Source organism: Symphalangus syndactylus, chromosome 13, assembly GCF_028878055.3.
Source record: "Symphalangus syndactylus isolate Jambi chromosome 13, NHGRI_mSymSyn1-v2.1_pri, whole genome shotgun sequence".
In the NCBI taxonomy this organism is placed as follows: Eukaryota; Metazoa; Chordata; class Mammalia; order Primates; family Hylobatidae; genus Symphalangus; species Symphalangus syndactylus.
Window position 1 is genome coordinate 90497090 of NC_072435.2, and position 25690 is coordinate 90522779.

At 40.6% G+C, this 25690-nt stretch overlaps 1 protein-coding gene across 1 annotated transcript in view; it reads right to left on the minus strand.

The window, feature by feature from the left end:
- Positions 1-25690, minus strand: part of FGD6 (FYVE, RhoGEF and PH domain containing 6) — a 139825-nt gene that overhangs the window by 57687 nt on the left and 56448 nt on the right. Inside the window, exons 4-7 of the mRNA XM_055238380.2 lie at positions 15816-15883; positions 15701-15731; positions 4094-4245; positions 114-270 (exon numbers count right to left, since the gene is read on the minus strand). Of these exons, the coding sequence (XP_055094355.1) occupies positions 114-270; positions 4094-4245; positions 15701-15731; positions 15816-15883 (408 nt within the window). The remainder of the gene's footprint in view (positions 1-113; positions 271-4093; positions 4246-15700; positions 15732-15815; positions 15884-25690) is intronic.

The following is a 25690-nucleotide window of genomic DNA, read 5'->3' on the forward strand; positions in this document are numbered from 1 at the left end:
CTTTTTAACTTTTTCTTTGCTTGCAAGCTTTGTTTTCAAGGACTGCAACTTATTATTAAAGCTTCAACAACAAAAAGGAAGAGAAATGTTCAACATTAGATGGTAGCAAATACCTCAAATTCTCTAACAACAGCAGCAAAACCTGGATTTTTCTTGCACTGTTCATCCAGCAAGGCTATATTCTTATCAAATTCTTTGATGTATGTGGAATACATTTTTAGATATGGTCCCTTCTTTACAAAGATATCAGCAATTCTTTGTTGTTCAGTCCTATGGATAGAGAAGAGATACACAAAAAAATATAAAGAGAGAGCGATGAACATATCCAATGATAAGCAGAGTCCACATCTAAGCCATCAACTTACCTTTTTTTCGCTTCTTGTAAGACATACCTCAAAATGCCTACTTTTCACCATTTCCACTGCCACCATCCCATCTTGCCTGGACTCTCACTGGTCTCCCTGCTTCCATTCTTGCCCTCTCCAAACCATTCTTCAACACAAGGAGAGAGTCTTAAAAAATGTTTGTCATGGCTGGGTGTGGTGGCTCATACCTGTAATCCCAGCACTTTGGGAGCCGAGGCGGGCAGATCACCAGAGGTTAGGAGCTCCAGACCAGCCTGACCAACATGGAGAAACCCAGTCTCTACTAAAAATACAAAATTAGTCAGGCGTGGTGGTGCATGCCTGTAATCCCAGCTACTTGGGAGGCCGAGTCAGGAGAATTGTTTGAACCCGGGAGGGGGAGGTTGCAGTGAGCCGAGATCGCGCCACTGCACTCCAGCCTGGGCAACAGAGCGAGATTCCGTCTCAAAAATAAATAAATAACAACATGGCACATGGATACATATGTAACAAACCCGCACATTGTGCACATGTACCCTAAAACCCTAAAGTATAAAAAAAAAAAAAAATAAAAAAATAAATAAATAACTCACTCACTCCTTGGACGGGCATGGTGGCTCATGCCTGTAATCCCAGCACTTTGGGAGGCTGAGATGGGCAGATTACTTCTGATCAGGAGTTTGAGACCAGCCTGGCCAACATGGTGAAACCCTATCTCTACTAAAAATACAAATATTAGCTGGGCATGGTGGCAGGCACCTGTAATCCTAGGTACTCGGGAGGCTGAGGCAGGAGAATCGCTTGAACCCGGTAGGTGGAGGTTGCAGCGAGCTGAGATTGCGCCCACTACACTCCAGCCTAGGCGACACAGTGAGACGCTGTCTCAAAAAAAAAAAAAAGAAAAAAAACCCAAACTCCTTACCTGGCATACAAAGGCCTGACCTTTCTGACCCCTGTCACACTTCTCTTCCTCTTCCCCATTTCTCTCCCACCACACTGGCCTTCTTTATCTTCTTTGGAGACATGGAATTCATTTCCACTATGCAGACTTCCACTAATGGTTCTACATGCCTGGAAATATAGAACCCTGGCTGGCTCCTCCTTTTCTTTCAGGTATCACTGTAAATATGCCACCTTCACAGAGGGCTTTCCCTGACCACCCAAGCTTCATTCGCTACCACAGTGTCCTATTTCAGGTCTCTGCAACTCAGAAACTGCTTCTGGTAGTTTTCTTGTCTATTTATCTGGTCCTTCCCCTATTAAATGTCTGCTCCATGAAAGCAGGATGTCTGTTTTGTGCACTGTGATATCCTCTGCATACTCAGAGCACAGACTAGCACGTAGTAGATATGCAAACTTTCTTGAATGTGAAAATAAAATATTTCATCAATTGTTGTTAAAAGCCAATGGAAAAATGTTATTTCAGAAAGTCAACTAACACCAAAGAATATGTATTGACTTAAACCCTAAGAGAAAAATATTTTAATAAATAGAAAATTAGGCTGGGTGCAGTGGCTCATGCCTGCAATCCTAGCACTTTGGGAGGCTGAGGCGAGAGGATCACTTGAGCCCAGGAGCACAAGACCACCCAGGGAAACACAGGGCAACCTGTCTCTACAAAAATTTAAAAAAATTAGCCAGGTGTGGTGGGGCATGCCTGCAGTCCCAGCTACTTGGGTGGGTGAGGTGGAAGGATCACTTAAGCCCGGGGAAGTCAAGGCTGCAGTGAGCCATGGTCACACCACTGAACTCTGGCCTGGGCAAGAGAGTGAAACTCTGTCTCAAAAAAAAAAAAAAAAAAAATCAGAAGCAAATAAGCCCCAATTTTTTTTTTTTTTAAATTTAAAACAAGAAAAAAAAAAAGATTTGTTTTTTAGTAGAGACAAGGTTTCACCATGTTGGCCAGGCTGGTCTCAAACTCCTGACCTCAGCTTATCTGCCTGCCTCGGCCTCCCAAAATACTGGGATTAAAGGTGTGAGCCACAGCGCCTGGCCAGTTATATTTTACTTCTATCATGACTTTTTTTTTTTTTTAAAGGAGTCTCGCTCTGTCACCCAGAATGGAGTGCAGTGGCACAATCTCAGCTCACTGCAGCCTCCGCCTCCCAGTTCAGCCTCCCGAGTAGTTGGGATTACAGGCAGCTGCCACCATGTCTGGCTAATTTTTGTATGTTTACTAGAGACGAGGTTTTGCCATGTTGGCTAGGCTGGTCTCGAGCTCCTGACCTCAACTGATCCACCCGCCTCAGCCTCCCAAAGTGCTGGGATTACAGGCGTGAGCCACTGCGCTCAGCCTATCATGACCTTTAAAGACTACATTTTAGTCATTTCTCAGTCCTTAATTGTGTGTTATTTTATACTTAGGCTACAGCTATGTATTAATTGCTTATCTGCCATATTTACCCAACATACAGAGGCAAAATATTTCCAAAACAAGCAGAGGTATTTTTCTGGTTTATATATAAAGAAAGTTTAGAGAAATTTTGAACATGAAAGTAGGCGATACTATTTTCTTATTCTAATCATGTTGTGTTCCCCATGGTCTTCAACAGTAAATTCAATCCTCCTACACCAATCTTTCTACATTATTTCCACAGAAGTCACCAAAGCCTCTGCGTACTTATTTTCTTCAGCCTAGTGGAAGTAGCTTCCAATACTAACCTTTTGGTACTCTTTTCCTATTCTTAAATCTACAGCTTCTACAAGGATGTCATACATATATAAATTTGCCTTTCTTTGGGAGGCCAAGGCGGATCACCTGAGGTCAGGAGTTAGAGACTAGCCTGGCCAATATGATGAAACCCTGCCTCTACTAAAAATGCAAAAATTAGCCAGGCATGGTGGCATGCGCCTGTAATCCCAGCTATGTAGGAGGCTGAGACAGAAGAATCACTTGAACCTGGGAGGCAGAGGTTGCAGTGAGCTGCGATCGTGCCATTGCACTCCAGCCTGGGCAACCAGAGTGAAACTCCATCTCGAAAGAAAAAAAATTGCCTTTCCAAAACAACCATCCTATTATTTCAGTGAACGGCCTCTTTTCCAAAACTGGAAAGGGAGTTTTATGACCTGCAGCTCCAGAAGGTAAATAAAACATTTAGAAACTATTCCATTGTGAATATAGCATATAGCATCTATCTACACTGAATCTCAAAAATCTTGATTGCCCAAGTTCACCTACAGAAATTTAAATTGGCTGCATCTTGCTTCTGAGGCAGCATTACCAAAGATTTTTTTAAAATAATAGTATTGAGCTTGGTGTGCCAAGGTTGTGAATTCTGGGCCATTGAAAATAATCAATCTGGTCAGGCATGGTGGCTCACACCTGTAATCCCAGCACTTTAGGAGGCCGAGGCAGGCAGATCACCTGAGGTCAGGAGTTCGAGACCAGCCTGGCCAACATGGTGACACCTCATCTCTACTAAAAATACAACAAATTAGAAAGGCGTGGTGGCACGTGCCTATAATCCCAGCTACTCGGGAGGCTGAGGCAGAAGAAACACTGGAACCCGGGAGGCAGGGGTTGCAGTGAGCCGAGATCGTGCCACTGCACTCCAGCCTGGGCGACAGAATGAGAATCTATCTCAAAAACAAAAAACAAACAAAACAAAATCAATCTATGGGTAACTGCAAAGACAATATATTCAAACAACTCAATGTAATGAACAATATATCTCTGTCACATGTGGGGCCCTTATGGCTTCATCTAAAATTGGAAACACTAGGAAAATCTGAAAACAGTGCATTTTTACCAGTGCAACATTCTTTCCTCCAGTTCCTTCAGGAGATCCCGGTTGAGCTCATACAGCTGAGGCAAGTAGTATAGGATCTGATTTAGAATCCGGTCCTCAATCACTGGTTTCCCAAGTTGCCTGGAAGCATGAGCTACTGCATCCCGGAAATCCTATTACAGTCCAGAGAAGGAAAAACAATACACACACATGTAACTTGATAACAAGCTTTTATCCTCAGTCCCCCTCTTCCCTAAAATGATACAGATTGCACAGCTGTATTTCTCATGCAGAATTACAAATCTAAAGTACCCCCTTCCTCCTACCCCACTCACCTAGATAGGAAATTAAAAATAAAAAGTAGCGGCTGAGACGATTATTTGATTTTCAAACATACTATATCATATTTATCTTAAACCTTTTAGTTTGATCTCTAAACTTAGCAATTATACTAAGCGAGTGTCTGGAAATTGTAACGCAATTCTAAATAGTCTTTAGAATTATTCCAATACCATCAATATAAACACAATCCATTTATTTTAAAAGTTCCCAGGAGCTCTTAGCTAATTTTATTCTGGATTTAAGAGTCCCACTGTCCACTTTCAGTCATCATTTCCCAACAACTGGAGCATCCTAGGTGAGGCATGTGGAGAGAGGCACATGTTGTGGGTCTCCCTCTGTCGTCCAGGATGGAGTGCAGTGGCCCAATCTCAGCTCATGGCAACTTCCCGAGTAGCTGGGACTATAGGCGCGTGCCACCATGCCAGGCTCATTTTTTTTTTTGAGATGGAGTCTTGCACTGTCACCCAGGCTGGAGTACAGTGGCGCGATCTTGGCTCACTGCAACCTCTGCCTCCCAGGTTCACGCGATTCTCCTGCCTCAGCCTCCCGAGTAGCTGGGATTACAGGTGCCCACCACCATGCCCAACTGATTTTTTGTATGTTTTTAGTAGAGACGGTGTTTCACCATGTTGGCCAGGCTGGTCTCGAATTCCTGACCTTGTGATTCGCTCGCCTCAGCCTCCCAAAGTGCTGGGATTACAGGTGTGACCCACTGCACCCAGCCCATTTTTCTATTTTTTGTAGAGACGAGGTTTCAACTTGTTGCCCAGGCTGGTCTTGAACTCCTGAGCTCAAGCAATCCTCCCACTAGGGCCTCCCAAAGTGCTGTGATTATAGGCATGAGCCACCGTGCCTGGCAGACACATGCTTGATAATCAGAATCCTGGATCCAAGCCCTTGCTCCTTATTTACTGTGTTTCCTTGGGCCAGCCTGATTTTCCTCATCTGCTAAATGAGTATAATATTAGTTATGAGACTTTAATTAGATATTGCACATAAAACTTTTTTTGCAATGCAGCTGGCACACAGAATAAATGAAACATTTTAACTCTGGACCTGAAATTCTCCCCTCCCTCTTGTCAACCTCTCAATAAATTCACCAGGGTTTACACTTTTCAGAAATTAGAATCTTTCTCTTCACCTATTATTTTTCATTTAGTGTTCTCTAGACTATCTGTACTATGTTTTAATATAGGTCAATATCACCGCACCCTATTACTCCAGAGGACTTAGAAAGGGTGGGGTAGGAGATAAGTATTTGCCTAGATTTCATTGTCCCCTAAGGGTGGGCCTCAAGATATAAGTAAAACAGAGCGAAATCTGTTCCACAGTCCTGAGGATTCAAAAACAAAGATTTTTTCCTTTTTAGAAACAGCAGTTTTAATTAAAATCTGAAAGCAAAGTTTGGGTAAATGACTAATAGGCCTTATCTTTCCTTACCTTTATTTCCAACTGCTTTCCCTTCAGGGATTTACCAGGCAAATGAAATCAACCAAAAAAGATACTGTTCCTTCCACTGATCCTTTCAACATCTGCCCCTAACATACATATATTACCCATGAGGTTTTTTTTTTTTTTTTTTTTTTTAACTCTGGACAGCCAAAAACCTCACAGATAACAGATAATATATGAAAGGATTCTTTTTCTAAAGGATGGCTATTTTGAAGAAGTCCAATCCTCTTATGCTTAATCAATGCTAAAAAACCCTTCACTTAGGACTCAGTACCTGGGACTAAGTTTATTGATCCAACAGTCACATCAGCCCAAAGGAGCCAACTACTCATACCAGTAACTAAAGGACTAACCTGTATACCTAATTAGTATCACATAAAATAAGAGTATTTAATTCTCATAGTATTATAAGCTCTAATCCAGAAAACCACTCAGAACATCTCCAGAAACCAAATGGATATCAGCCAAATTTCACCTCCCAACAGCTTGCTTCAATCAGCACTCACATTTACTAAGAGAAAATAGAGCCACTTAACACTTTTGAAAATCATTAGGCTGTCTGCTATCAGGCAGGGCTATAGAATACATTTACACATCATGAATAATGTATTCAAAGCAGAATAATTAAACATCCTCTATAGTTATCTTTTTTGCTTTTGTTTTGACCAGTTTAGTGATTAATACAATTTGGATGCAAGAATTCCTTGCTCAGCAAAGCAATAAGTGCCACCCTTTCTTCTGGTGGAGTAAGTGATGACTATATTTGTCTCCTGGCAGCAGGATAACTTTTGTTTCCCAGTTGGAAGGTATTTCCTCTGCCATGACAGTGACAGTGATGTTAGCTGCTAAGTAACTTAAGGAGCCAGTTTGACACAGCTTTTGCCAGACCCTGCATTCCATATGTCTGCCACCATTGCCAAAAAGGGAACTTGTTTATTTAAGACGCATTTAACAGAGACCAGCCAAATACAAACTGAACTGACCAGTGAGATGACTGCCTCTAAATGGAGGCCCTTGTCACACACCAGGCAAAACTCTGCTTTTCCCAGTACTACTGGATGTTTTTAGGCAGCTCGGAATGGACTGATGGCCCACAGTGTTTTCTTTTAAATTATAAGCAGTATGTCAGAATAAAATAGAAATTTAATAATTAAAATAGCAGAAGTACACTTAATAAAGGCTATAAGAATTTTAAGAGTATATATCCATGAAACCCAGAGAGTTACTTTTTTTTTTTTGAGACAGAGTTTTTCACTCTGGTTGCCCAGGCTGGAGTGCAATGGCACGATCTCAGCTGACCACAACCTCCGCTTCCTGGGTTCAAGCAATTCTCCTGCCTCAGCCTCCTGAGTAGCTGGGATTACAGGCATGTGCCACCACACCTGGCTAATTTTGTATTTTTAGTAGAGACAGAGTTTCTCCATGTTGGTCAGGCTGGTCTCGAACTCCCAACCTCAGGTGATTTGCCTGCCTCAGCCTCCCAAAGTGCTGGGATTATAGGTGTGAGCCACGGCGCCCAGCTTACTTTTTTTTTTTTTTTTTTTGAGAAAGAGTTTCACTCTTCTTGCCCAGGCCGGAGTGCAGTGGTGCAATCTCAGCTCACCGCAACCTCCACCTCCTGAGTTCAAGTGATTTCTCCTGCCTCAGCCTCCCAAGTAGCTGGGATTACAGGCGCTTGCCACCACGCCCGGCTAATTTTTGTATGTTTAGTAGATTCGGGGATTTCACCATGTTGGCCAGCTGGTCTCGAACTCCTGACCTCAGGTGATCTACCCGCCTCAGCCTCTGAAAGTGCTGGGGTTACAGGCGTGAGCCACTGCACCTGGCCTTTTTTTTTTTTTTTTTTTTTTTTTTGAGACAGAGTCTCGCTCTGTTGTCCAGGCTAGAGTGCAGTGGTGTGATCTCAGCTCACTGCAACCTCCGACTCCCAGGTTCAAGCCATTCTCTTGCCTCATCTCCTGAGTAGCTGGGATTATAGGTGTGTGCCACCACATTTGGCTAATTTTTTGTATTTTTAGTAGAGATAGGGTTTCACCATGTTAGCCAGACTGGCTTTGAACTCCTGGCCTCAAGTGATCTGCCTGTCTCAGCTTCCCAAAGTGTTGGGATTACAGGCGTGAGCCATCGTGCCCAACCAGAGAATTACATATTCTAAGTAAGCACTCGACAAAGATTCTGTACTAGTCAGGTTCCTGAATCTTTTCTTAGGCCCATCTGTGCACTTTCTTGTAAAATCCAGTTTTAGCAAGAACTTCCCACCCTTGATATTGTTCGGGTTCTTCATCCTCTACCATTGCCCAGGTGATGTATGATCACCCTGGCTGGTCCGTCTTCAGCAAGAACCCTCTTAAGTTGGTTTAGCCGGAATCTCCCTTGCTCCTGAAGTTTCTTGTTAGTAATTTTCCATCCACTAACTCCCACTTTGCTCCTCCTTGGCTATAAATTCCCACTTGCCCATAATATATTTGGAGTTGAGCCCAATCTCTCTCCACTACTGCAAAATCCCATTGCAGTGGTCCCTATGCCTATTGTTTTTTGTTTTTGAGATGGAGTTTTGCTCTGTCGCCCAGGCTGGAGTGTGGTACGATCTCGGCTCACTGCAACCTCCACCTCTTGGGTTCAAGCGATTCTCCTGCCTCAGCCTCCTGAGTAGCTGGGATTACAGGCATATGCCACCACGCCTAGCTAATTTTTGTATTTTCAGTAGATACGGGGTTTCACCAGGTTGGCCAGACTGGTCTCGAACTCCTGACCTCAAGTGAACCACCCACCTTAGCCTGCCAAAGTGCTGGGATTACAGGCATGAGCCACTGCACCAGGCCCCCTATGCCTATTGTGATAGTCCTGAATAAAGCCTGCCATACTGTGCTTTTGCTTCAACAAGTGTCATTGAATAACTGGGCTCCACTCCCAATTATGGCCTCCATAACCACATGCAGCAGCCCTGGCCCCATTCTCTTTTTTTTTTGAGATGGAGTCTCGCTCTGTCGCCCAGGCTGGAGTGCAGTGGTGCGATCTCGGCTCACTGCAAGCTCCACCTCCCGGGTTCACACCATTCTCCTGCCTCAGCCTCTCCGAGTAGCTGGGACTACAGGCGCCCGCTACCACGCCCGGCTAATTTTTTGCATTTTTAGTAGAGACGGGGTTTCACCGTGGTCTCGATCTCCTGACCTCGTGATCCGCCCGCCTCGGCCTCCCAAAGTGCTGGGATTACAAACGTGAGCCACCGCGCCCGGCCGCCCTGGCCCCATTCTCATTCCCTCACCTCTTGTGCCACCATTTCCTGACAGCTGTGTGCTACAGCCCCAATGCCAGATGTAACTAATTCACACAGGAACCACACGCAGAATCTTTAACTTCTCAGCTCTTCATGAACCTCAGCCATTGCAAAAACTGGTGCCACTGGGAGGAGGTGACATCTTTTTTTTAATAAAAGGATTATTACAACATACGTCTAGTTATTCTTCTAAATGTTAACAACCAGGATAATTTGGGAAAGTGTGATGACACTTAAAAGCCAGAGGCAAAGCTATTTTGAGGCAGAAGAATCTAAATTCACCAACACCTCCTTGATGAAATCGGTGAGGATGCAAGACAGCAGGATTAGCTCTTCAAAAGTTAGATCCAGAGTTTAATTTTTCACACTGGAAAAGCTGGGTAAATAAAATATTAAAATAGTGGGGGGAGGAGTTAAGAGTGTGAAAATGTTAGTTAGCTATAGAGTTTGTTAGCATCAAGTACCTAGACTTCATCCTTAAAACAAAACCTACCAAAGATTCTGCATGCAAAACTGAACCACCTACACTGTAGTTTCTGGTCATAATAACCAAATGCTTGTTTAATGTGGAATTTGTAGAGCTAGAAATGGGCCTCTGAATTATGAAGCATATGATAATATTATTCTTACTAATTCCCCAAAACCTACAATTCAGAATCAGATTAACTTTAAGTTGATCTTTAATTCTTTTGAGATATTAACATACCAGCTTTGACAGCTCGAATCACTTAGGGAAGACCTAAGCAAAAAATAAATGCAAATAAAATCAAGTATGAGCATCTGAGGCAATGAAGCACAAAACAGATGGCCTTGTTTATGGGGTCAGGCTTTATATCTCCAGCACCAGCGAGGGGTATGTGACTTAATTACCAGCTGTCCTGACCCAGCTGCCTGACCTCAGGGTATTACTGAACTACTATCATGACACAGTGAATTACAAAGACCAAATGAACATATGGACAGACATGGAGCTCTATAAGGTTCCCTGTCCTCATGAAGGACACCAGGAATCACTTCACTTTAAGCAAAAGCAAAGCAGCTGTGGAGGTCAAAGTGCTATGATAAATATGCAGAAATGAGTGTGAAACTATGGAGTAAAAGTAGAGGTGGGAAAGTCCCCACATTAACCATCTGACTTTGTTTTTAAAATGAAAATATTTTCCCAATGAAATTATTCTTCCCTCTCTATATGCAGACCCAGTGATACGGTATATAATCATCAGTGGTGCATAATCATCAATGCAAAACTGTAGAAAACATAACTGAAAGCAATCTTTTATGTCTAGTTTCCAATCTCCTTTAATAACACTAACAAGTAATCATCATAATAACTCTAAGTGACCAAGATCTAGCTTCATTTTCATCTTTAGAAGATGAAAAACAAGTTTCTCTGGTTTCCAGGGCAACTAAAAGAATTCTGAAAGCAAGCTAATATATCCAAAGATACACTATATCCTATACAGCATAGTAGAGATTTCAAGTAATAATTTTCAATCAGTTGCTAAAGAACAACTAAGTACAAGGGCTCAGACAGACCAGACTTCAAAGTCTGGTTTTCCTATTAAGTAATGGGTTATTTTTGACAGCTTACTTTCTTCATTGAAAAAAACAGGAATAACATCTATTTGATAGGGTTGTTATGAGGATTAAAACAGATAATTGATGTAACATAGCATGCTGCAAGGAACATAGACAGCACTTAATAGAGCACCATTTATTTAACTAAAGGAGATTCGGTTAAGTTAAATGATCAGATGAACATCATTTAAGATCCACAAGTCATCTTCCCTCCCTCTCTCCACAAGTCCCTGAAGGCTTGGAAAGACAGCTGTGAAACAGAGGCATCTAAAGAGAAGGAAATACCAAACCAAGGTAGGGAAAACACCTCAGCAGCAAAACAAAGGTACTCTGAACAATGAGCTTCATTCAGTGAAGGACAGTTCTCACGTGAAAGAAGCTGCTCCAGAGTGAAGGTTTGGTAGCCATGTCAACAGAAGCTAGAGAAAGATTCTTTGCAACTAAAGAAAAAATGCTGAAAATGCTTCACAAGACTCAAATGTCAGGGTGTATTCAGTAAAACAGCATGAAGTGATTTTAACATGGAAAAAAAAATGAGAACTGAGAAAGTCTTCTATTCCTCTTACAATGCAAAAAAAAAAAAAAGAAAAGATCTATTTAGTAACAGACATCAGGATGCCTAGGGTAGCCCTGCCTCTGGCTCTATGGATTTTATTGAGTCTCTCAAATTTTCAAGGGGATGTACGTCTCCACCTAAAGAAATTAGTGAAGCAAAGATGCTTCATTATTAATACTATATAGCCAGTCCATCTTTGTCTAAAAAAACCCCTTCCAAATATATATATAATATATAGTATATAACTATATATTATATACTATTCTGAAAGCAAGCTAATATATCCAAAGATACACTATATCCTATACAGCACAGTAGAGATTTCAAGTAATAATTTTCTTGAAATATAATATATATCGTATATAATATATAGCATATATATTATATAGTATATAATATATAGCATATATATTATATAGTATATATTATATAATATATTGCATATATTATATAATATATAGCATATAGTATATTATAATATAGCATTATTATATAATATATAGTATATTATATAATATAGCATACATTATATAATATATAGTATATTATACAGTTTTATATAGTATTATATATAATATATAGTATAACATATATAATATATAGTATTATATATAATATATGTAAGAATCCCTTGAGCCTAGGAGTTCAAAACTGCAGTGAGCTGATTGCACCACTGCACTCTAGCGTGGATGACACAGCAAACTCTTTTACCAAAAAAAAAAAAAAAAAAAAAAAAGACAATATTTTGTCACCCTAACAAACTTGTTGAGTGTCAAGCTTATTGTCATTTCATATAAATTATAATGTTTGATAAATAAGTGACTATATATAGTATTATATATAGTATATATAGTATATGATATATAATACTATATAATATATAGTAATCTATTATATAATATATAGTATATATACTATATAATGTATATAATATATAGTATATATACTATATAATGTATATAATATATAGTATATATACTATATATAATGTCTATAATATATAATAGATTGCTATACTATATATTATATACACTATACTATATAATTATATATATATAAAATATATAATTATATATAATATATAGTATATTATATATACTATATATACTATACTATATATCATACTATATATTATATATAATATATATATAATTATATATTATATATATAATTATATAGTATAGTGTATATAATATATAGTATATTTATCATAGCACTTTGACCTCCACATACTATATATTATATAGTATGTGGAGGTCAAAGTGCTATGATAAATATGCAGAAATGAGTGTGAAACTATGGAGTAAAAGTAGAAGTGGGAAAGTCCCCACATTAACCATCTGACTTTGTTTTTAAAATGAAAATATTTTCATTATATTATATAATATATAGTATATTATATAATATAGCATATATTATATAATATATAGTATATTATACAGTTTTATATAGTATTATATATAATATATAGTATAACATATATAATATATAGTATTATATATAATATATATAAGAATCCCTTGAGCCTAGGAGTTCAAAACTGCAGTGAGCTGATTGCACCACTATACTATATAATATATAGTATGATATATAGTATATATACTATATATTATATGTATACACACACACACTTTTTTTTTTTTTTTTTGAGATGGAGTTTCACTCTTGTTGCCCAGGCTGGAGTGCAATGGTGCAATCTCGACTCACTGCAACCTCTGCCTCCTGGGTTCAAGTGATTCTCCTGCCTCAGCCTCCTGAGTAGCTGGGATTACAGACATGCGCCACCACGCCCAGCTAATTTTTGTATTTTTAGTAGAGACGGGGTTTCTCCATGTTGGTCAGGCTGGTCTCGAACTCCCGACCTCAGGTGATCCACCCGCCCTGGCCTCCCAAGGTGCTGGGATTACAGGCATGAGCCACCGTACCCGGCCCAAATATTTTTTTAAATGCAGACTATTTGTACATTTACATAATATTTTTATAGAGATACTTACTAAGGCTAGCTCCCATCAGAGAGCAAATAAGGCAACCAAAAACCTTCCTATTAACTTGTACTTAATTATATCAGATGTCTACAGTGTGGTGGGGATGTTCAGGGCAGAGCAGCAAATATATAAGAAATTCATTTTGAAAAGCCACTTATTTATCAAACTTATAATTTATATGAAATGACAATAAGCTTGACACTCAACAAATTTGTTAGGGTGACAAAATATTGTCCTTTTTTTTTGGAAAAAGGGTTTGCTGTGTCATCCATGCTAGAGTGCAGTGGTACAATCAGCTCACTGCAGTTTGGAACTCCTAGGCTCAAGGGATTCTTCTGGCTCAGCCTCCTGAGTAGGTGGGATTATAGGTGTGTGCTACCCATGCCTAGCTTTGTCCTATCATTAAAAAAAGAAAATCTATTACAAAAGAGAACTGGCTGGGCATAGTGGCTCATGCCTCTAATTCCAGAACTTTGGGAGGCCGAGGTGGGCAGATTGCTCAGGAGTTCGAGACCAGCCTGGGCAATATGGCTAAAACCCATCTCCACTAAAAATACAACAAATTAGCCTGGCGTGGTGGATGCCTGTGGTCCCAGCTACTCAGGAGGCTGAGATGGGAGGATCGCTTGAGCCCAGGAGGTAGAGGTTGCAGTGAGTGGAAATTGTGCCACCGCACTCCAGCCCGGGTGACAGAGTGAGACCCTGAGTCATTAAAAAAAAAAAAGGAGAGAGAGGGGAAGAGAGAACTTACCAATATTACCAATATAGCCAAAAGTCAAGGTGAGAAACTATTCACAGGGAAATATTTTCTCAAAAGAAATTAGCAATGTTAAGAATTCTTTTGGAATTTCCAAAGCTAGAGATTTTTCACATAGGAATCAGGCCCCTATTTTTGTTTTGTTTTGTTTTGTTTTGTTTTGAGACAGAGTCTTGATCTGTCACCCATGTTGGAGTGCAGTGGTACCATCTCGGCTCACTGCAACCTCTACCTCCTGGGTTCAAGTGATTCTCCTGCCTCAACCTCCCGAGTAGCTAGGACTACAGGCATGCCACCACATCTGGCTAATTTTTGTATTTTAGTGGAGATGGGGTTTCGCCATGTTGGCCAGGCTGGTTTCGAAGTCCTGACCTCAGGTGATCTACCCACTTCAGCCTCCCACAGTGCTGGGATTACAGTCATGAGCCACCACACCAGGCCAGGCCCCCGGGTTTCTCTTGGACCAAGTGCAGAGCACAGGTAATCATTTAGTGAATGTGAATCATCCTAAGTGTAACCTACTTTTCATGTTCGTATGTATCCATTCAAAGAAAACCTGAAAATAATGATAGTGTTTGCCAAGACTTAAATGGATGTATATTTGGTGAACCTTTCATTTCTCCACAATTAAGCCTAATTTATGATGTTAATAATTACACCACATAAACTGTCACTTCAACTCCTTTTTTCATTGTTTCATCTACGTTTTCCTTTTGTTTTACCCCTTTCTTAAGTCTTAATATCTTGCCTAAATATAATTGAAATAAAGTAACACTAAAAGCACTTTAACTGTCAATGCATAATGAAACTTGTGAAAACCTGCAAGGACAAAGGAGTGCATGAGAAAAATGAATATGCACCCAGACACATATCATAATTCTTTCCTAACAAGTCTGTTCAAGTTGACAATTATAGGCTGGCTGCACTGGCTCCTGTCAGTAATCCCAGCACTTTAGGAGGCCAAGGCAGGCTGATCACTTGAGCTCGTGAGTTTGAGATCAGCCTGGGTAACATGTTGAAACCCCATCTCTACAAAAAATACAAAATTTAGCTGGGTATGGCGGTGAGTGCCTGTAGTCCCAGCTGCTCAGGAGCCTGAGGTAGGAGAATTGCCTGAGCCCAGGAGGTTGAAAGGCTGCAGTGAGCTAAGATCGCACCACTGCACTCTAGCCTGGGCAACAGAATGAGATGCTCTCTGAAACCAAAAAAACAAAAAAAAGTTGACCATTTAAAAAACGGAAAATAGAACTAAAACTTAGTTGTAAAAATGTCTATTTCTAATCTCTCCTAAATGGAGGTGGTAAAACGAAAAATAGTAACAAAATTGTCTATTTCAAGTCTGTTTCTGGGAGCTTATTTAGGTAGGAGAAAAACACTTTTGGACAATGATAATGATACTCTTCATGTATTGCTAATGCAAAACTCTAATAGCAAGTATCTTCAGCAAATGCCTAAGAAAATATATTATCACCTTAAAAACTGTTATGAAGACATAAAGTTTGAAGACTTTGGACATATAGCTACTAAGACTCTTTCAGAAATCATGTTATCTACATATATGAAATACATACATTTTAGAAAATATCTATCATTAAGTTAGTAATGCTGAAAACTTCTAGGGGTAGGGAAAGTACAAAAGGGAATAGTCTTAGACTTCAAGAAAATATTAGCAGATACTTACAATATGCAAAAGTTTTAACACATCCACAAACCTGTAAAAAACAACAATGAAAAAAATGTTTTAAATGTGCCAATGGGGGGAAAACAGTCTTCTGAATTGTAAACTAGATACCTACACTTTCTCTGAGCTCATGATCTCCTTGGCAATATGATGAACTTTACTTTTCATTCCATTATCTTCATCCTGTGGGTAAGAGCACATTTAGCACGAACTCATAAAAGAATAATGAAGATCAGCTATGAGCTAGTCAGACATGAATTTTAACTCGGATACTTGTAAGTTTCCTACTAGCACACAGTTCATACTATATAACATTTCAAATGGCAAACGTGGAGAATTGGATGAGGGATAAACCATGTCACAGGAGTAGCTGAGAGCAATCAGTAATCTTCACTGTCATCAGCTGGATTGATGAACTGCCCGGAGTAGCTCTAGAACCTTGCTGGGACGCAACCATCAGTGGTTCAAAACGGAAGTCACAAACTAAAAAGGCTACAGGGGAAGTGGCCCCTTACAGATAGATATCAGAAGAAGACTCCTTTGGGTGCGTACAAATAATTTAAGAATTTGGCCGGGTGCAGTGTTGGCACTTTGGGAGGCTGAGGCGGGTGGATCACCTGAGGTTGGGAGTTCAAGACCAGCCTGACCAACATGGAGAAACCCCGCCTCCACTAAAAATACAAAATTAGCCGGGCATGGTGGCTCATGCCTGTAATCCCAGCTGCTCGGAGGCTGAGGCAGGAGAATTGCTTGAACCCAGAAGGCAGAGGTTGCGGTGAGCCGATATCGCGCCATTGCACTACAGCCTGGGCAACAAGGGTGAAACTCCGTTTCAAAAACAAAAACAAACAAACAAAAAGAATTAGTTAATATCCAATGGAATATATATGAGAACTTCACCATAAGTAAAGGTATTTTAACTCACAACTTAAATATAGTCTGAACAGGGCTCTTCTTCAATCTATAACAAATATAAGTCAAAATTATAGTCACAGGCTCTCCGAATTTCCTTAAAATCCCTTTTAGATATATGCTTAGAGAGTCAAGGCAGTTTTATGCTAAGGAGCTGAAATGAAATTCGTGTGTGTGTGTGTGTGTGTGTGTGAGAGAGAGAGAGAGAGAGAGAGAGACGGAGTCTGGCTCTGCTGCCCAGGCTGGAGTGCAGTGGTGTAATCTCAGCTCACTGCAACCTCCACTTGCCAGGTTTGAGAGATTCTCCTGCCTCAGCCTCCCGAGTAACTGGGACTACAGGTGCGTGCCATCACGCCTGGCTGATTTTTTTGTATTTTTATTAGAGACGGGGTTTCACCATGTTAGCCAGGATGGTCTCGATCTCCTGTCCTTGTGATCTGCCCATCTCGGCATCCCAAAGTGTTGGGATTACAGGTGTGAGCCACCGTGCCCAGCCATGAAATTCTTTTATTATGGACTACTTTGTATAAAAATTAAATGCCCTAGCAGGAACAAAAAAAATGTGCATCTTTAACAAAATAATAATAAAGATGACTCAAAAAGAGGTCTCAGTATTTAGGTGAATTTGTTGTTGTTTTCAATAAAATATCGAGAGCTGGATTTAGTTCCAGGGAAATCAGAGAAAAGGAGAGAAGCTTCTCTCCATTTATGTTCCAGTTCAAGACCAGAACACTACAGTTCCACAGTAAAGACCAAAAAGAGTAAATAAGGAACAAGCCAGTATAAATTTCAGATATTACACCTACGGTGAAAATGATGACTACTGACATTAAAAGGAAAATGCTTGGATGTTTCTTTGAAGAAATGTCAGACCTGGTTTTGGAAAGAGATCTCTTTGCATTCTCGTAGGCACTGGCAACACCAGGACATGGTTATTTTGTGCTGACCAGGGTGCAGCTGGACAAGGCAATGACATGATAAACATTAAAAATGACTATGACAGTCCAGCAGTCATTCATTAATGAAATGCCACAGGAAAAAAAAATACGGTAGCAACTTCTCTCTAAAGTAGTCTTCTTTTTAACTAACATTGGAATCATGGATCTAGCAGATCTGCTTCCCCGAGACTCACTGTGATGGATCACATGACTATGTTAGTTCTTCATTTGGGAAAATTTTTTTTTCTTTTTTCTTTTTAAGTTTCCATATACAACACTGAGGGAAAAAACTTTTTTCGACTGCTTCCAGAACTTCAGTGTCACAACCAAGGTATAAAAATAGATGCAGGTTTAACAATGAAACCCTTCTGAAAACTACATTTTAATAAATTTAAAAAAATATGACTATATACGTTCCATACATACACCGAAACCCTTTTATTCGTTACTTTATTAAAGCACGGGTGATGTTCAAGTGAATAAATGGGGAGAGGATTCCTCAAGATTTTATAGTATGTTAAAATTTAGATTTTTAAAAACTGTAATCAGGCCGGGCGCACTGGCTCACACCTGCAATTCCAGCACTTTGGCAGGCCAAGGCAGGTGGGTCACCTGAGGTCAGGAGTTCGAGACCAGCCTGACTAACAAGGGGAAACCCCATCTCTACTAAAAACACAAAAAATTAGCTGGGTGTGGTGGCGCATGCCTGTAGTCCCAGCTACTCAGGAGGCTGAGGCAGCAGAATCGCTTGAACCTGGGAGGTGGAGGTTGCAGTAAGCCAAGATGGTGCCACTGCACTCCAGCCTGGGCAAGAAGAGCGAAACTGTCTCAAAACAAAACAAAAAAACAAAACAAAAAAAACTGCAATCACTTCTATGCTCACAAGAAGTCAGAGAACTATAGGGGAAAGTTTTATTTTTGCATTCATTCTTTTTATTATATTGAGAACCATTAGAATCATAAATAGTAGTTAGTCATTAGAGTGAACGAAGTCAAACACACGGACTATATAAAGTGAGAGTTGGACCAAGAGCACAGTCCCAAAGAACATTCACTTAAAATAGAGATTTGCCAAGACTCAAAGTTGACTATTTGTTGTGGGAAGTCAGGAACCCCAAATGGAGGGACCGGCCAAAGCCATGGCAGAAGAACATAAATTGTGAAGATTTCATGGATATTTACTAGTTCCCCAAAATTAATACTTTCATAATTTCTTATGCCTGTCTTTATTGCAATCTCTGAACATAAATTGTGAAGATTTCATGGACACTTAACACTTCCCCAATCAATACCCTTGTGATTTCCTATGCCTGTCTTTACTTTAATCTCTTAATCCTGTCATCTTCGTAAACTGAGGAGGATGTATGTCACCTCAGGACCCTGTGTTGATTGCGTTAACTGCACAAATTGTAGAGCATGTATGTTTGAACAATATAAAATCTGGGCACCTAGAAAAAAGAACAGGATAACAGCAATGTTCAGGGAACAAGAGAGATAACCTTAAACTCTGACCGCCGGTGAGGTGAGCAGAACAGAGCCGTATTTCTCTTCTTTCAAAAGCAAATGGGAGAAATATCACTGAATTCTTTTTCTCAGCAAGGAACATCCCTGAGAAAGAGAATGCGTCCCTGAGGGTAGGCCTCTGAAATGGCCGCTTTGGGGAGCGGCCGTCTTTTATGGTCGAGCTGTAGGGATGAAATAAGCCCCAGTCTCCCATAGTGCTCCCAGGCTTATTAGGACAAGGAAATTCCCGCCTAATAAATTTTTGGTCAGACTGGTTGTCTGCTCTCAAACCCTGTCTCCTGATAAGATGTTATCAATGACAATGTGTGCCCAAAACTTCATTAGCAATTTTAATTTCACCCTGGTCCTGTGATCTCACCCTGCCTCCATTTGCCTTGTGATATTCTATTACCTTGAGAAGCACGTGATCTCTGTGACCCACACCCTATTAGTACATTCCCTCCCCTTTTGAAATCACTAATAAAAACTTGCTGGTTTTCCGGCTCAGGGGGCATCACGGAACCTGCCGACATGTGATGCCTCCCCCAGACACCTAGCTTTAAAATTTCTCTCTTTTGTACTCTACCCCTTTATTTCTCAGATCAGCTGACATTTAGGGAAAATAGAAAAGAATCTACGTGAAATATCGGGGGTGAATTTTGCCCGATATCTGGCTGAATTTCCCCTGATAACTATTAGCACAGTTGGAAAAAGAACACAGATTTCCCAATATTTAACCTACAAATAATTTTATTACACCTTGAATCTCTCTTCAATATCTGCCAGTAATCTCAGCATATCCTTACAAATAATTACTGCTAAACATAATACCCACACATCCACTCTCCCACCAAGATTTAACACATCCAAACATTCTGAAATACTTGTTTTAAATCTTTCTGTGAAACAAATTGTTAAATTACGATATTAAAGTTCTCTTCTTCCTCTGACGGAAGTAGCCACTAATCTTACAGTTTGTATATATCCTTATCCTTGTCCCTTCGTGTTTTCTTACTTTACTACAGAATAATTTATATGCAATAACAAGAAATCCTGACCCTTCCATAAGAATATAAATACTGAGCTGGGTGCGGTGGCTGATGCCTGTAATCCCAGCACTTTGGGAGGCTGAGGTGGGTGGATCACCTGAGGTCAGGAGATAGAGACCAGCTTGGCCAACATGGTGAAACCCCGTCTCTACTAAGAGTACAAAAATTACCCTGGCATGGTGACAGATGCCTGTAATCCCAGCCACTTGGGAGGCTGAGGCAGGAGAATTGCTTGAACCCAGGAGGCAGAGGTTGCAGTGAGCCACGATCATGCCACTGCATTCGAGCCTAGGCGACAAGAGTGAAACTCCATCTCAAAAAAAAAAAAAAATATATAAATACTGTTATGCAAAAAATATTCAAAGAAGGCTGTGAAACCAACTACTTGTGAAAATAATCTTTAAAGAGCAATGGATTACTAATTCAGAGTCCAGTCTAATGAGCCTAGGATATTTTTTTCATTCTACTTTACCTTAGCTCTCAAATTCTACTGCTAAAAGGACAGTTAGATAGACAGATGAATATTACCTCTATTCCTATTATTCCTCTTTCCTAAGATAGGTTCCTGAATGATGGAGACTAACAGGTTGGATATGTTTTGCTCAACTACATTCACTCACTTTTTTTTTTTTTTGAGACAGAATCTCGTTCTGTCACCAGGCTGGAGTGCAGTGGTGTAATCTCAGCTCACTGCAACCTCCGCCTCCCGGGTTCAGCAGATTTTCCTGCCTTAGCCTCCCAAGTAGCTGGAACTACAGGCATGCATTACTACACTCAGCTAATTTTTGTATTTTTAGTAGAGATTGGGTTTGATCATGTTGGCCAGTATGGTCTTGATCTCCTGACCTCATGATCCACCTGCCTCGGCCTCCCAAAGTGCTGGGATTACAGGCATGAGCCACCGTGCCCGGCCATACATTCACTCACTTTTTCTTTTCTTTTTTTTTTTTTTTTTTTGACACAGAGTCTCACTGCTGGTCAGGCTGGAGTGCAGTGGCATGATCTCGGCTCACTGCAATCTCCGCCTCTCGGTTCAAGCGCTTCTCCTGCCTCAGCCTTCCGAGTAGCTGGGACTACAGGTGCGTGCCACCATGCCCGGCTAATTTTTTTTTGTATTTCTAGTAGAGACGGGGTTTCACCGTGTTAGCCAGGATGGTCTCAATCTCCTGGCCTCGTGATCTGCCTGTCTCAGCCTCCCAAAGTGCTGGGATTACAGGCGTGATCACTCACCTTTTAAATTACACATAGCTATATTCCTCAGGAAGACTGCAGTCTTAAGCACAGTCTGACCTTGACCTGGCAGACCATGTATCAGGCACTAAATAATCATGATTACATAAGTGTCTACACACACATACACACATACACGGATAACTGTTATTTTGAAAAAATATTTTAGCAAGTCCAAACTTTTCTATCACAATGGGGTTCTCCATATAATCTGTAGATACAAAGTTTAATGTTTACAAAATACAGTGTATAAATTTTAAATTAGAAATGGACTTGGCATGGTGGCTCACATCTGTAATCCCAGCACTTTGAGAGGTCAAGGTGGGAGGATTGCTTGAGCCCAGGAGTTTGAGACCAGTCTGGGCAACATAGCGAGACCATGTCGTTAGTAAAAATAATAATAATAATAATAATAATAATAACATAAATAAAATTAAAATTACAAATGCATTAAAAATGAGAAAAACAGAAACCAAAACCATTCAGGGAATGGAAGCCCTGACTCTTCATTTCCAAATAATGTGACATCCCTTAAAGGTCAAGAGCGGATCTCATCAGTAGCTTTAAAGAAATGCAGGCACACTATAGATGTGGAAGTATTTGATTACTGGAGTCAGCTAAAATGTGCACGAGCTCGACACAAAAATTTCAAGTAGCTGTTAATTTATTTTTGGCACCTACCCTTTGTTTCCTCTCCTCTTTTTATCACTCTCCTTTTGTTAGGTCTCTACTCTGTACCTTTTTTTTCTCTCCTTTTCAGGACCTTGCTCTACCAGGGCCTGCATTACACAGACTTGTGTAGAGGAGGCTACTCCATTCAAAAATTAACTAAAAATGTGAAAACTGTAAAACTTCTAGAAGAAAACATTTTTAAAAATCCTTATGACCTTGAATTAGGCAGAGTTATTAGATACAACACCAAAAGCATAACTCATGAAAGAAAAAAACTGATAAATGGAACTTCATAAATTGTTCATGCTTCAAAAGACATCATTAAGAAGATAAAAAGATAAACCATAGACTGGAGAAAATATTTGCAAATCATGATTCTGAGAAAGAATTAGTAGCTAGAATACACTAAGAACTCTGATAGGGCTGGGAGTGTTGGCTCATGCCTGTAATCTCAGTATTTTGGGAGGCCAAGGCAGGCAGATCACTTGAACACAGGAGTTCGAGACCTGGGCAACAGGGTAAAACCCTATCTCTACAGACAATACAAAAATTAGCTGGGCATGGTGGTGCACACATGTAGTCCCAGCTACTCAGGAGGCTGAGGTAAGAGGATCACTGAACTCAGGAGGTTGAGCCTGTGGTGAGCCATGACTGAGCCACTGCACTCCAGCCTTGGCAACATAGCAAGACCCTGTCTTTACAAAATAAAAAAATAAAAAACAATTAGCCAGGCATAATGGCACACACCTGCAGTCCCAGATACTTGGGAGGCTGAGGTAGGAGGATCACTTGAGCCCAGGAGTTCGAGCCTGCAGTGAGCTATCATCGCAATATTGCACTCTAGTTTGGGTGACAGGGTGAGAACCTGTCTCTTAAAAAAAACAAAACCAAACTCTGATAACTCAGTATAACTCAAACAAAAAGGCTGTGTGCGGTGGCTCACGCTTGTGACCCTGGCAATTTGGGAGGCTGAGGTGGGAGGATCACTTGAGCACAGGAGTTTGAGACCAGCTTGGGTAACAAAGCAAGACCTTATTTCTATTTTTTTTTTTAATTAAAAAAAGAGATAAAAGATGTGAATATGTGAAGAAACATTTCACAGAAGAAGATGTAAGAATGGGCAATAAGTATATAAAAACTTGTTCAACATAGTTATTAGGGAAATGTAAATTAAAACCACAATGATATACTTCACACCCACACAATGGCTATAATAAAAAAAAAAAAACACAGAAAATACCTAGTGTTGGTGAGGATGTGGACCAACTGGAACCTTTATATATTGTTGGTGGGCATGGTAGCCTTTACTCATATGGTGTGAAAAATGAAAAATAGCTCAGAGCAAACTGAGCTATGTGAGGTACGCAAAATTTATCAGGCCCAGAAAAACATGAGTATGAGACTTCAGTGATGGCCCAACCCCCATGCCCAGATGCAACTGTTTGAAGGCATTTTTGTCCCTGACCAGCTGCCTCCACCCATAGTCTCCATGTTCCTAGAATTTGTGAAACAAAGAACAATGTAAAGTCAATCAAACAGCTTATGATATTTTAATATAAATTACTGACAAACAACTTAGGAATTGCCTCTTCTTTTCCTTTAAAAAACCCACCTGTGTGGGAGGCTGAGGCAGGAGAATCGCTTGAACCCAGGAGGCAGAGGTTGCTGTGAGCCAAGATCGTGCCATTGCACTCCAGCCTGGGTGACGAGAGCGAAACTCCATCTCAAAAAAACAAAACAAACAAACAAAGAACAACTTGTGGCCAGGCATGGTGGCTCATGCCTGTAATCTCAGCACTTTTGGCCAAGGCGGATCACTTGAGGTCAGGAGTTCAAGACCAGGCTGGCCAATATGGTGAAACCCCGTCTCCACCAAAAATACAAAAATTAGCTGGGCATGGTGGTGCACACCCGTAATCCCAGCTACTTGGGAGGCTGAGACAGGAGAATTGCTTAAACCAAGGAGATAGAGGATGCAGTGAGCCAAAACTGCGTCACTGCACTCCAGCCTGGATGATACAGTGAAACTCCATCTCAAAAACAAAAACAAAAACACCCACTTGTGGCTGGGCCAAGTGGCTCACACCTGTAATCCCAGCACTTTGGGAGGCCGAGGTGAATGGATCACTTGAGGTCAGGAATTTGAGACCAGCCCGGCCAACGTGGTAAAACTCTGTCTCCACTAAAAATACAAAAATTAGCCGGGCGTAGTGGCGAGTGCCTGTAATCCCAGCTACTAGGTAGGCTAAGGCAGGAGAACCACTAGAACCCAGGAGGCAGAGGTTGCAGTGAGCCGAGATCACACCACTGTACTCCAGCCTGGGCAACAGAGCAAGACTCTGTCTCAAAAACAAAACAAAACAAAAACCCCACTTGTAACTGCCCCTAACAGGAGTCTTGGATCTATGCTCCAGGCTTGTAGTCCTCAAATTTGGCCCAAATAAACTCTCTACTTATATTAAGTTTGCCTCATTTTTTTTTCCATTAGGTCAACAGGGTTTTCTGCTGTCTCCTAATGTCACTGAGCACAGAATTTATATTTCTTCTCCTTGTTATTTTGAGATCATTTTCAAGAGAAAGAAGTCAGTACCATCTTTACACTTTCATTTTAAAATCTGAAGTTAGTAACTGACTTTCTGTCATTTGATAGCAGTTAGTAAGAAAAAACAGCTCTACCACCAGCCCATTCACTGCTCTACATATAAATTTGAAAACATTAGTGGTCATTAGAATCACAGGCAGATCTTAAATTTCAGATTCCCAGGTACTGTCTTAGAAATTCTGATTGTGTAGGTCTAAAATGGAACATTAAAAGTAGGTGTTAGAAGAGGGAATTACACAGGGCACCATGGTTCACATTTGTAATCTCAACATTTTGGGAGGCAGGAGGATCACTTGAGGCCAGGAATTCAAGGCCAGCAAGGACAACATAGTGATACCTGAAAAAAAAAAAAAACCAACAACAACAACAAAAAACAAATAGCCAGGCGTGGTGGCATGTGCCTGTAGTTCCTAATCACTTGAGAGACTGAGGTACAAGGATCACATGAGCCCAGGAGTTCAAGGCTGCAGGGAACTATGATAAATAAGAATAGCCCCAGTTGGCCAGGTGCGGTGGCTCACACCTGTAATCCCAGCACTTCGGGAGGCTGAGACAGGTGGATCACTTGAGGCCAGGAGTTCGAGACCAACCTGGCCAACATGGTGGAACCCTGTCTCTACTGAAAATACAAAAACTAGCTGGGTGCCAACAGTGGCACATACTTGTAGTCCCAGCCACTTGGGAGGCTGAGGCATGAGAATCACTTAAACCTGAGAGGCGGAGGTGGCAGTGAGTCAAGATTGCGCCACTATACTCTCCAGCCTGGGTGACAGAGTGAGATTCTGTCTAAAAATGAATGAATAAATAAATAAATAGCCCCAGCCTTCAAGAAGTGAATAAGGGAAACAAACTGAACATACAAATAACTATATATAAGCACAACTATGAAAACTGCTGCCACCTTGAAGAAGTGAAAGACCATAATCGGGCAGAGGTGTGTCAATCAGGAAAGGCTTCACAAAGAATAAAGCATTTGATGACTCCAAATCACCGTTTAAACACAATCCATCAGCTACTCCTATACTAGCTACTGTAGATACCAACTCATTAATGCCAGAAACCTGGACTCTTCTTTTTTGTCCCC